The sequence below is a fragment of the Pogona vitticeps genome, chromosome 5 (genome assembly GCF_051106095.1).
Source record: "Pogona vitticeps strain Pit_001003342236 chromosome 5, PviZW2.1, whole genome shotgun sequence".
Lineage (NCBI taxonomy): Eukaryota > Metazoa > Chordata > Lepidosauria > Squamata > Agamidae > Pogona > Pogona vitticeps.
In genome coordinates this window covers 8,717,801-8,731,704 of record NC_135787.1, presented here as the reverse complement: position 1 = coordinate 8,731,704, position 13,904 = coordinate 8,717,801, and the positions used below count along the sequence as shown (strand labels likewise).

Below are 13,904 nucleotides of genomic sequence, written 5' to 3'. Positions count from 1 at the left end.
TAATTTCAGATGATTGCCTTACTATTGCATTGAAGCTGTTTTATTTCAACCTTACTTTTGGGTCCTTGGCTTTAAAGGAAGGATTCAGGTGGTGTTGCTTGAGTAGAAGAGGGTCATGGCAGTGCTGGCTTGGTCGCTTCTCTTAACCTCTCATGCTTACAAGGAAAGAAAAGCTGCTTATGTGTCTGAGGGTGAGACACTAGCAATAGGTTTATAACCTGCCCTCCCTATTAAATTTCAGCAACTGGAGTTGTTCCGAAATCCTTTGTTTCCCATTTAAAGCAACTACAAATAACTGGTGATTTGCTTCCTGGAATTCAAAAATCACTGATTTTGCAAACATGTCTTCTCACCTGCAAACATTTAGGACTTGGTGTCTAAATTTTAGGTGTGACCCTCTTGTCCACCCTTTTGCACAGGCCATGTTGAGAAACAAGGACAGGAAGAAAACACCAACAGCGAGGACAGCTGCTTTAGATACTCTCAAAAGTACCGTAATTATGAAGCAAGGTGTCAATGATGCCCTAAACTAGCATTAATAGCTTGTATGTGCAGGCATAACCAAGTTGCAAAAATCATTTTTCATCAGTTAGCTAAATCCTATAGAATGATTATGGACATATCTTCATCCGTACCGTAAATTGCAGGCTGCTCCAATTTTAGGAAACAAAGCCCCAATACCACCACCAAAAAAATAGACGAGAAAGATGTATTTCACTGTTGACTGAGGTTGCAAAATGGGTAGCCAGTTAATGATTTATAATCAATGAAGTGGCTGGTGGCTCAACCTTAGTATGGCCATTAGTTTTACTTTCTGCATTGTAAACAAGTTACCGTAATAAAGAGAAGTTACCTTCACCTTGATTTCTTCCTTGTCATCTTGCCTGCACTATTTTATGGACTTCAACATAGCAGAATATTAGTGTGGTATCAGAACTGATTCTGTAGATATTGTGTTTCTTCTTTGGGAAACTGAGAGATAAATGTTTTTAAAGCGAAGGAGATGGGAACGGTGGGTTGAAAAAGCTGCGCCCCATTCTTTGCTTCATTTGTGACAGTATCACATCCTCTTACAGCAAAAGAGGCTGAGTGTTGAGATGGCTGAGTAAAGGCCAAGTAATCATAAAATGTGGAAAGCTAGAATATTTTAGTCCCATCATGAGAAATGAAAAGTAACTATTGTAGCGGTTGATCATTTAAGGAAAAATAAATGCAGGAAGGAGAGGAACTTTCTGGCTTAAAACCTTGGAGACTGGTTTGTATGCAACATGACGTAACTGTTTAGAGCTGCATCTGAAGTCAGAACAGCCAACCCTGCAGTAGCATAGGAACAAGAAGAGGAGGGGATGGCTTAATGTCATGTTACACATGGGCCTGGTTTAGATATACAACGCTGCCGTATGAAACCAAGTATTTATCAAGGTGAGAATGAGTATCAAACCTGGAACTCTCTTCCTCAGTACTGTCCTAGCTCACTGTCCTTGAGCACTAGATTGTGCTTCTGTGGTTAATTTGAATTACAGTTCTCATATATATGTCTGAATTGGGGAACTGTGGTTTAATATCAGTTTGTTAACAAGGATATTAAACCATACTGAAACTAGGGTTTAAGACGTTCTTATGTGCAGTCAAGTTGCTTCTGCCTTAGGGCGGACACTATATATTGATGACCTCCAAAAAGCCGTATTATTAAAAGCTCAGTTTGTAGTTTAAGATACTTGTTAGTAAACTGGTGTTAAACTACTGTTTTAGAGGAGATTGTGTGGGTCTTAGTTTATGAAAGGCTCGTGTAGCAAGCCAGGAATACTTATACCAGATTATTCAGTTTCACTAGACTTTTCTGGGGTGGGGTGGGTGTGTTTAAATATCGAGAGACAATTTCTAGAAGCAACCCTGTACCTTCCTATAACCTGCTCTTAATCGCCAGGCTAAAACAAAGAGAGAGAAAAAAAGATTTATTTCTTTGGAATTGGCAGATTTGTAATTATACAGCTTTGCCCTATCAGGAGAAAGTGGTGCTTGTAAAACAATGAACCTCTAAGCTTATCCGAGAAATCTAGGACATAGAGGTGTACTTGATATTGCAGTTATTTATTAAGGAAGAGAAAAGAAGGTGGAATCGCTGTGCGAAGCACTCTGAATGCCTTTTGGGTAGCTCTTCCTTCTGCTTTTTAGCTAGAGGGCTCCCTGGTCCCACCCTGGCAACTCTTTGCCATTTATCAGATTCTGCTGTGATGTTTTTGGCTCCAATTTGTAGCTGGCATAACCCAGTTCCCAGGCCTTTCTCTCCTTCCCATGTGTCATTCTTGGATTGCCAAATAATCCATTCAAGAGAGTGTTTCTCTTAAAATCAGGCCTCTTTTCTGATTTTCGCACCACAAGAAAGGATAAAGAGGGTAGCGATGAAGAGGGTGCAGTTCAGCTCTGCCACGTTCAGATGTTCACAAATTTGCTCACTTCAGGAAGACCTTCCCCCTTTCTACACTGGTTTTATGCTTATATCCTTCTTCCAGTCCAAGTACAGTCTCTCTTCTTCTTCTAGTTCAGGAAAGAGAGTGGTGGCCTAACCACATCTGGAGCATCTTAATTCAGCCATGAAATATATATTAAAACTGGTACCTCCCTTGGTTGTTTCAGCCGCTGCTTGCCACCATCACCACCTCTGTTGAATTGCTTTAATACTGTGGTCAGCTTTGTAACAAATGCATCAACCTAAGCATGTAGTCCTAATACTTTAATATGCTGCCAACAGAACTAGACAGGCTTTTTAATCTTTTGATCACATGTGTGCAGGGCAGATTTTGGTAATGTGAAACTAAAGTTATTGTCTATGTAGGCAGGAGCTGTCTGTATTTCCTCCTCTCTCTGTTCCAAAGAAATAACTGTATTACTGTATCAATGATTCAAGAAGAAGGTGGTGTGTTTCCTTCTTCCCCTCCCATATTATCTAAGACTTGCTTGCAGGAAGCGGTTGGCATTTGTTTACAATGTCAAGAGAAACTTGTGGACTTTCCTCTCAGGAGTGCCTTAACAGGAAACACTTAACACAGTTTCTCAACGTCCCTTTATGTTTGGGACTTTATCACATTTACTAGTACAAATGGATTTTCTCATGACAACAAGGCTGTGAATAGGTCTCACCATGGTCATAGTCAAGCTAATTCATCCCTAAAGGAGCTAAAAGCACAGGAATGTAGCATAAAAAAAAGCAGACTAGGCCATCTGTTCACCCAGCTCATGATTGTCGGTTCTGGCTTGACAGAATTTTGGGGAGGGGAAAAAAAAGTATTTTCCTGGAGAGATGAAGAATTGAACCTGGGACCTCCTGCACACAAAGCAGATGAGCTGCAGCCCTTACTCTGTGAGTAATTGCCCCATCTGGCAATTGTGATAATGTTCAGGTTTTCCCGTTGCATGGCATCTCCAAGAGGTGAGTCTGTGGTCAACAAAGTTCCCAGTCAAGGGAAAGGAACAGCACCCCTTCCTTATCAAGAGAAAGCAGTGCAGGAAAGTCTACTGTAAGACTGAGCTGTTAGTTTAGCATACGTTGGTTCAGGTCTTATAAACCTGCTGTGCAGCTATAGGCAAGTCAGTGTCTCTCAACACCTCTCTAGGTGACGTACATATGCTGTAGTCTTGAAAGGGATTCCTAGGGCAGTCTGTACTGAAGAAATCCAGAGCTAGATCATTCACTGCTAGAACATATGGCCCTTGCAAAGCCTGGAGAAGCTACTTTTTGGAGAATAGTTCCTGGAATTCTTTCAGCCAGCTTGGTTGTTAACCACGCTGGCTGCAATATTTAAGGAGCTGTAGTCCAAAAATGTTGTTTGGAACTCTAGCCCCTTTTCTGCAGCTGGGACCTATTTTAATTTGCTTCTTTGAAATAAATTCTGCAATCTTGTCAAATTTAGTGGTGTTTAATAATAATAATAATAATTTATAATAATAATAATAATTTATTGTCATTGTAAGTATATACACATACAACGAAATTCACAGACACCCAGAGACCAGACACATGCACACACATAAAATTCCCAAACACTCCCCACCCACTAAAAGTCCCCCACTAAAAATACAAACATCTACACCGCAAGCCAAGTTACACAGTCCAACTAATTATTCACTACTGGTGGTCTTTAAGCTCATTATTAATTGCAATTATAGCTCTGGGATAAAAACTATTGAGAAAACGTGTGGTCCGAGTCTTAATTGTTCTATATCTTCTGCCAGATGGTAACAGTTCAAAAAAGTTATAAGCAGGATGGGAAGAGTCTCTCAGGATGCTATGTGATTTCCTTAGACAGCGGGATGTGAAGATGTCATCCAGGGTTGGTAGCTGGAGCCCGATGATATTCTGGGCAATTTTAATGGTTCTCTGTAGAGCTTTTTTGTCCGCTACAGAGCTACTCCCAAACCATGCCAGAATGCCATAGGTTAGGACACTCTCAATGGTGCTACGATAGTATGACAGAAGCAAATGCTGAGATAAATTTAACTTGCCGAGCATTCTCAGGAAATACAGCCTCTTCTGTGCCTTCTTCATTAGCATGTTGGCATTTGTAGTCCATGAGAGGTCCTCTGAGATGTAAGTACCCAGAAATTTAAAACTACCAACTCTCTCCACTTCCTCACCGTTTATGTACAGTGGTAAATGTACATATCTCTTCCTCCTAAAATCAATTATGAGTTCTTTAGTTTTTTTGATGTTAAGTGTGAGATGATTTTCTTTACACCAAAGTATCAACCTTTGTACTTCCTTTCTATAAGCAGACTCATTGTTCTTATTTATGAGCCCCACCACTGTCGTATCATCCGCAAATTTAATAATTGCATTGGTGTTATACAGTGGGGTGCAATCATGTGTGTACAGGGAATAGAGGAAGGGACTTAGCACGCAGCCCTGGGGAGCTCCTGTACTTAGTACCAGGGTAGAAGAATGGTGAGATCCCATCCTTACTGACTGTGGCCTATCTGTCAGAAAATCCTTTATCCACATGCATATCTCCTGAGGTAATCCCAGGTTGATCATTTTAAAAAACAACCTATTTGGTAGAATGGTATTAAAAGCAGAGCTATAATCCACAAACAACAGCCTCGCATAAGTTCCCTGATGTTCTAAGTGGCTCAATACAGTATGGAGTACAATGGACACAGCATCATCAGTAGATCTATTTTTCCTGTATGCAAATTGCCATGGGTCCAAAGAAGGTGGAAGACTAGCCTTAATGTAATCCAGCACCAATCTCTCAAAACATTTCATAACAACAGATGTTAAAGCTACTGGTCTGTAATCATTGAGAGATACCACAGCTGACTGCTTGGGGACTGGCACTATAATAGATGTCTTCAGGCAAGTGGGGACTGAACACTGCAACAAGGATAGATTGAAAATATCCGTAAAAACTCCAGCTAATTCTGCAGCACAGCCCCTAATAACTCGTCCCATGATTCCATCTGGTCCAGCTGCCTTTCGAACATTAATATTCTGGAAAGCGCGTCTCACATCTGAAATCTGCAGTACTAGTGGTTGTCTGTTGATGGTAGATTCTAGTGATGTATTATAGACAGTAGGTGTTGGAATAATGGTTGTTCCTGTTTCCACCTCAAAACGGCTGAAAAATTGATTTAACTGCTCAGCCAAAAAATCACTGCTGCTACACAGACTGTTTTTGTTACTCTGACCAGTGATTTGTCTTAGGCCGTGCCACACTCGGCGAGTGTCAGAACTTTCAAGGTGTTGTTCAATTCTCTGGCTGTACATAGCTTTGGCATCCTTAATGCCCCTTTTCAGTTTAGCTCTAGCCTCTCTGTACTGTAGTTCATCACCAGAATGAAAAGCAGCATTTCTGGCTTTTAATAAAAGGCGCACTTCTCTATTTAGCCAAGGCTTGTTATTAGAAAACACTCGTACTTGTCTGGTAGTAGTAACAACATTGATGCAGCTTTTGATATAAAACAGTACTGTTGAGGCATAAGTATCAACATTGTCCTCCTCAAACAGTGCCCAATCAGTGCTCCTAAAGCAATCTTGAAGTTGCTCAGATGCATCCACTGGCCACACTTGTATTTCTCTAATTGATGGTCTGATTCTTTTAACAAGAGGTCTGTATGATGGAATCAAAAAAAGAGATATATGATCTGACTGTCCCAAGCCAGGCAATGGCTTCGTCTTATATCCATGTATGATGTTACTATATACCTGATCCAAGGTATTTTCCCCTCTAGTGGGACAGTCCACATACTGATAAAAGTTAGGGAGGACGGTCTTTAAATTGGCTTGATTGAAATCACCTGCTACCACCAGCACTCCATCTGGGTAGGCCTGCTGCTGTTTGCTGATAGCAGTTAACAAACAACTCAAAGCTGTGGTTGTGTTAGCATCAGGAGGTATATATACTGCTGTTATTATAATAACATTAAACTCACGAGGCAGGTAAAAGGGGCGGCATTTCACTGCCAAATACTCCAAATCAGGAGAACAGTGAATGTCCAGTATTTTAACATCTGTGCTCCAATTATCGTTTGTGTAAACACAAACCCCTCCACCTCTGCTCTTCCCAGATTCAACAGATCTGTCTGCTCGATGTACTCTGCGTCCTTGTAGTTCAATTACCTCCCCTGGGATGGAAGAGTCAAGCCATGTCTCTGTAAAGATCATAACGCAACAGTCTCGAATATTTTTCTGTAGGGAGATAGTAAGTTCCAGCTCCTCAATCTTGTTGGGTAGAGATCTAACATTTGAGACAAAAAGACTTGGCAATGCAGGCTTGTGAGGATTTTTGCCTAACCTCACTCGTAGACCGGCCCTGCAACCTCTTTTCTGCTTGCGTTTTCTCCGTGCACTTTTCTTCCTGACAGGGAGAGCAGGGGGAGTAACCCCCGGATATGCAGGCTGTCTTAAAAGCTCAGCTGGGATGTTGTAAGTTGAGACCGTCGATTCAAAGTTGTAACCTTCTCTGCCAATAGATAATAATTCTTGTCGACTGTAAATTACTTGTGCCTGAGCATGTAGAGTCCGTAATAAGGGCCGATCTCTGGAATGCCTAGCCGCTGCAAGTGCTTGCGCCGCCATCTTGACCAACTGTTTACATGGTCTTCTTGTTGTTTAGTCGTTAAGTCGTGTCTGGCTCTTCGTGATCCCATGGACCAGAGCATGCCAGGCCCTCCTGTCTTCCACTGCCTCCCGGAGTTGGGTCAAATTCATGTTGGTAGCTTCGATGACCCTGTCCAACCATCTTGTCCCATGTCGTCCCCTTCTCCTCTTCCCTTCACATTTTCCCAACATCAGGATCTTTTCCAGGGAGTCTTCTCATGAGATGGGCAAAGTATTGGAGCCTCAGCTTCAGGATCTGTCCTTCTAGTGAGCACTCAGGGTGGATTTCCTTCAGAACGGATAGGTTTGATCTCCTTGCAGTCCAGGGAACTCTCAAGAGTCTCCTCCAGCACCACCACCAGCATGATATTAGTGATGTCTAAATGATAGTTTAATTGGTTTTATAGCTTATGTGGTTTAAAAGATATCACAGAGGTTGATATTGGCTGTTTTTTAATGGCTGTGCTTGACACTTATGTTTAAATACTTTTAAAAAAAATTTCTAACTGCAGTGCATAACATTATATCTTGTTGAATCTGCCTGGTGGTCTTTCATCCTAAAAGGCAGCTTATAAGTTTATTTCAATAAAATAATTGAATTAACTGCAATAAGCATCACAAAAGAAAATGGGAGACTTGTTAAAATAACAGGGACCTAACTAATCATGGGTTTGAAAATAAAAAGCTTTGAAGAAAGAAAGCATATTTGCCTACTCCTAAATAGCAGCATCATTTAAAGTTGCAAATCATTATAGAAAGAATGGGGGTCTTGCCAAAGAAGCTACTGTTCGGACAGAATATTGAGAGACAGAATAGTTTCCAGTTACTGTAGCTGCGTGTTAGACCAGGATTTGTTTCCTTTCCTATTTGTTCAAGCTGTGTGCAGAACTTGTATAGAAAGCTGTGTTTGATTCAGAGGCAGGAGGAGTGGAAATTGGTAGGAAAATCTTCAGTAGTTTAAATTATGTTTCGTTTAGTCGTTTAGTCGTGTACGACTCTTCGTGACCCCATGGACCAGAGCACACCAGGCCCTCCTATCTTCCACTGCCTCCCGGAGTTGGGTCAGATTCATGTTGGTTGCTTCGGTGACACTGTCCAACCATCTCATCCTCTGTTGTCCCCTTCTCCTCTTGCCATCACACTTTCCCAACATTAAGGTCTTTACCAGGGAGTCCTCTCTTCTCATGAGATGGCCAAAGTATTGGAGCCTCAGCTTCAGGATCTGTCCTTCCAGTGAGCAATCAGGGTTGATTTCCTTTAGAATTGATAGGTTTGTTCTCCTTGCAGTCCAGGGGACTCTCAAGAGCCTCCTCCAGCACCACAATTCAAAGGCATCAATTCTTCGGCGGTCTGCTTTCTTTATGGTCCAGCTCTCACTTCCATACATCACTACAGGAAAAACCATAGCTTTGACTATTCGGACTTTTGTTGGCAAGGTGATATCTCTGCTTTTTAAGATGCTGTCAAGGTTTGTCATTGCTTTCCTCCCAAGAAGCAGGCGTCTTTTAATTTCGTGGCTGCTGTCTCCATCTGCAATGATTATGGAGCCCAAGAAGGTAAAATCTGTCACTGCCTCCATATCTTTCCCTTCTATTTGCCAGGACGTGATGGGGCCAGTGGCCATGATCTTAGGTTTTTTTTATGTTGAGTTTAAGACCGTTTTTTGCACTCTCCTCTTTCACCCTCATTACAAGGTTCTTTAGTTCCTCCTCATTAAATTATGTAGACAATGCTATATTATTGACAGGACTACTGTACATGACATCAGTGTGACACGTGAAGAACTACTTCAATGCAGACAATACAAAAATTGTTAAAGGCTTTTAAAAAAAATCTAGGCTTAATCATCAATTCAAAAGAGTTCTAACTGTAAGAATGTCACTGTAGATGAGGACACACATGTCCCAAGTCCATCCATATTGTGGTATTCCAAATTATAAAGTCTGGAAGGGAAAGCTGGGCAAGGAAGAAAAATGACAGAAAAAAAATCGATTCATTTGATCTATGATATTGTAAGAGAGCTTTATGGACTCTGCGTGCAGCCAGAAAGACAGCTAAGTGGGACTTAGATCGAATCAAGCCTGAGTTCTCAATAGAAGCTAAAATCATTAAACGGAAGCTTTGGACGTACAGCAAGAAGGCACACTGGAAAAGAAATAGAGTTAAGACAAGGGGAAATCAATAGCTGAAGAGAAAGACCAAAGATATGCTGGATTGATTCAATAAAAGAAGCAAGGCTTTTAGTTTGTAAGACCTAAGCAGGACTTTTAATGATAGAACCTTCTGAAGGTCATTAAATAATAAGGTCGCCATAAATCAGAAGTGACCTGATGCATGTTAACAAAAATTCTCCACTGCTCCTCACATCTTGTGTGTATCTGATTGCTCTTTTCCTATCCTTTGTCTAGTCTGCTGAGCTACACAAGTTTTAGTTTGAAGGGAAACAATGGATGACACATGGAGATAACAAACTTGTTATTGAGTGTGTAGGAAACACACCTTCAAATAAACATATTTCTGTTAGTGTCAGAATGTATTTATGTTGTGTATTTATCAGCAGTTCTCCACCCTAAACCCTTGAGAAATGAGTGGGTAAAACCATTTTTAATCAACCACATCAAAGGTGTTCTGTATATGTTCTATATGAAATTAAGGAGATTCACTTTTAAGAGAGGATTAGTGATTATCAGATTATGAAGTCAACATCTTATTATTTTCTTAAGGAGTTTGGTTATATGACTATAAAAACACTTCACCCATTTCCGTAATCTATGTGACTAAAATGAATATGTTATTGTTGGTTCAATGTATGGGCAGTTTACAACGTAATTATGCAAACAGTACTCCCCCTCCCAATGAACTGGATACTCATTCTTAGGTCCTTGGGCAGTGGATCAAAGACAGGCAGTATGTAATATTTTTATCTGCAGTTGTATTTGAGCCAGGAGGCCAAAGAGTCTTTCTAACCTAAGTAGTGTTTCCTGGGGTCATGACCCCCAAAGGGATTGCAAAGCATTTTCTGTCGGGTCACAGGTTGTCTTATATGTGTTTTAGCCCTTGTTAAATTATTTCTTCCTTGACCTTTCAGAACGGGATATTAAAAGCTAGTGTAGATGTCTATGTGTGAGAATCAGGGTCTTTGGGGGAGGAATAAACCTCTACTATCTGAAAAGGGATGACTTTATAGAATTAAAAATACCTTTTCATGCAAACATTGGGGAATGTTGCAGGTTTGTTGTTTAGTTGTTAAGTCGTGTCTGACTCTCCGTGACCCCATGGACCAGAGCATGCCAGGCCCTCCTGTCTTCCATTGCCTCCTGGAGTTGGGTCAGATTCATGTTGGTCGCTTCAATGACACTGTCCATCCATCTCATTCTCTGACGTCCCCTTCTCCTCATCTTGCCTTCACACTTTCCCAACATCAGGGGCTTTTCCAGGGACTCTTCTCTTCTCATGAGATGGCCAAAGAATTGGAGCCTCATCTTCAGGATCTGTCCTTCCAGTGAGCACTCAGGGTTGATTTCCTTCAGAATGGATAGGTTTGTTCTCCTTACAGTCCAGGGGACTCTCAAGAGTCTCCTCCAGCACGACAATTCAAAAGCATCATTTCTTTGGCAGTCAGCCTTCTTTATGGTCCAGCTCTATACAATATACAGTCTTGTCATACTCCTTTCCCAATTTTGAACCAATCAATTGTTCCATATCCAGTTCTAACTGTTGCTTCCTGTCCCACATATAGATTTCTCAGGAGGTAGATAAGGTGGTCAGGCACTCCCATTTCTTTAAGAACTTGCCATAGTTTGCTGTGGTCCACACAGTCAAAGGCTTTTGCATAGTCAATGAAGCAGAAGTAGACTTTTTCTGGAACTCTCTGCCTTTCTCCATAATCCAGCGCATGTTAGCAATTTGGTCTCAAGTTCCTCTGCCCCTTCGGAATCCAGCTTGTACTTCTGGGAGTTCTTGGTCCACATACTGCTGAAGCCTGCCTTGGAGGATTTTGAGCATAATCTTGCTAGCGTGTGAAATGAATGCAATTGTACGGTAGTTGGAGCATTCTTTGACATTGTCCTTCTTTGGGATTGAGATGTTGACTGATCTTTTCCAATCCTCTGGCCACTGTTGAGTTTTCCAAACTTGCTGGCATATGGAGTGTAGCACCTTAACAGCCTCATCTTTTAAGATTTTAAATAGTTCCACTGGAATGCCATCACCTCCACTGGCCTTGTTGTTAGACATGCTTCCTAAGGCCCACTTGACTTCACTCTCCAGGATGTCTTGCTCAAGGTCAGCAGCCACACTATCTGGGTTGTCCGGGACATCCAGATCTTTCTGGTATAATTCCTCTGTGTATTCTTGCCACCTCTTCTTGATGTCTTCTGCTTCTGTTAGGTCCCTTCCATTTTTGTCCTTTATCATGTCCATCTTTGCATGAAATGTTCCTTTAACATCTCCGATTTTCTTGAACAGATCTCTGGTTTTTCCCTTTCTTTTATTTTCCTCTATATCTTTGCATTGCTCATTTAAGAAGGCCCTCTTGTCTCTCTTTGCTATTCTTTGGAAGTCTGCATCCAGTTTTCTGTAACTTTCCCTATCTCCCTTGCATTTTGTTTCCCTTCTCTTCTCTGCTATTTGTAAGGCCTTGTTGGGCAGCCACTTTGCTTTCTTGCATTTCCTTTTCTTTGGGATGGTTTTTGTTGCTGTGTCCTGTACAGTGTTACGAGCCTTGCAGGTTACTTGGCTAATATATAAAAGGAGGCCATGACTCAAGAAAGGTTTGGAACCACTGATTTAAAGGGTGAACTATCTTTTCTGCACTGGAGTAGTACTAACAAGACTTCAGTTTTAAAAGTACGGTGAAACTGGACAGTGATGCTGGAGATGAAGCTGTCGCTAATAATGCCAGCTTAATACTTGGTTCTCCATTCCTACTCATATTTAGTCATTTTGTGGTGCCATCATGTTGTGCATCTCTTCACACACTTTCCAGACAATTTTGTTCATTGGAGTAGGAACATTTAATGAAAATGGCAGAGGTGTGAATAAGTTTAACTGGATGTTCTAAGGAAAGTGGGAGAAGCGTGTCACTCTGCTGACTTTGTCATGGATAGTCCTGTGTTGAATGAAGCCGTTCCAGTGCTGAGCGCTGCAGTGATGTTGCCTTCACTCCCACCTGTTAACAGTTTAGTGTGTCCCGTTGTGTGCAGAATAATCTCCAACTTGTGCTTTTGAATTACAGTGGAGCCTCGCTTAACTAGCGCACCGTATAACGATGAAATCGCATAGCGATCCGTTTTTTTGGATCGCTAATGCTATCGCTCAACGAGCTTTAGATAGGGAGAAATTCGCTTTGCGATGATCGGTAAGCGTTTTGCTTACCGATCTTCGCAAAACGAAGCTCTGACGATCAGCTGTTTGGCGGACAAAATGGCCGCCGGAAGCCCCAAAATGGCCGCGCGCACCGTTTTCGCGCCCTCCCCTCGCTTAACGAGGGTGCAAAAATGGGTGCCGGCCATAGGAAACCTCGCTGAACGGTGAGTAAAGGAGCCTTTTGGAACGCATTAAATGATGTTTAATGCGTTCCAATGGCTTTCCCTGTCCCGCTCAGCGATGTTTCGCTATAGCGAAGGTTAATCCGGAACGGATTAACCTCGCTATGCGAGGCACCACTGTAGTTACATGAAGAATATATGAGAATTTTATTTGATGTAAGTGATCTGTTGTTTTAAAAGGTTTGCCATCTCTGTTTTGTCTTTTCTAGGTCACCATACGGTCTACATCGGGGTTCATGTGCCTAAAAGTTACAGAAGACGGCGGCGACACAAAAGAAGGCCAAAGGAAAAGAAAGAAAAGGAGAAAATTTCAGAAAACTCCGACAAATCCGATGCTGAAAATGCTGACGAGACAAGTAGTAGCATCCTTAAGCCTCTCAGTGAGTAATGGGTGTTGTTGCAATGCTTTGTAGTAGAGAGTACAGTGAGTGTGTGTGTGTGAGAGAGATGTTTGCGGTGGCTACTCAGAGTGTGAAAGGACTAAGAAAGCGGAGGTGGCAGCCTTGCGCAATCCAAAATGTCGAAATTCTTTGCAAAGCAAACCCATGTTACTTGCTTTAATTTCCGAACTAGCAGAAATGATCTGATTGGATATTTAGCCTCTTCGTGTTGGAAGAGTTGGAAATTATGGTAGTGGTTTATTTGCAAATCGAGGAGCTGTATTTCCCAATATGAAAATTAAGGATAAACATACACAGCTGTGCTCGGGAGGTTGTGGACACCCCATTATCTTCTTCCATCTGGATCACGGCTTGATTGTTTTTGCCTTCTGTATATTCAGGTAAACAGATACATTTCAGTGGCTCTAACAACTTAAAGAGCCATTGAGTTTGTTTGTTTGCTGAGGGAGGCTATGAAGCAGTGCCGTGCAAGAGGACTGATAATCAAAAGCCATTTTTTTCAATTAGCATGGTTGATCTCATCATATTTATAATGATTCCAGCATTTCCCCATGAGCTTAGGGTGGTTCATCTTCACAACTTCCCTATGATACGTGTAGGTTATACTCAAAACTAAGAACACCGACTCTTTCTTTCTTTCTTTCTTTCTTTCTTTCTTTCTTTCTTTCTTTCTTTCTTTCTTTCTTTCTTTCTTTATTTATTTATTTATTTATTTATTTATTTATTTATTTATTTATTTATTTATTCGATTTCTGTCCCGCCTATCTGGTCTTATTCGACCACTCTAGGCGGCTTACAATTCAACAATAGTTTTTAAAAACATTACATTACAAGTTAGCAAAAACAAAGATCAAAGGA

General features: G+C 41.3%; 1 protein-coding gene across 9 annotated transcripts in view; it reads left to right on the top strand.

The window, feature by feature from the left end:
* Positions 1-13,904, top strand: part of SLC4A4 (solute carrier family 4 member 4) — a 223,198-nt gene that overhangs the window by 53,022 nt on the left and 156,272 nt on the right. For all 9 annotated transcript variants that reach the window (XM_073002084.2, XM_073002088.2, XM_073002090.2 and 6 more), the window contains exon 3: positions 12,855-13,025. In XM_073002084.2, coding sequence (XP_072858185.2) covers positions 12,855-13,025 — 171 coding nt within the window. The remainder of the gene's footprint in view (positions 1-12,854; positions 13,026-13,904) is intronic.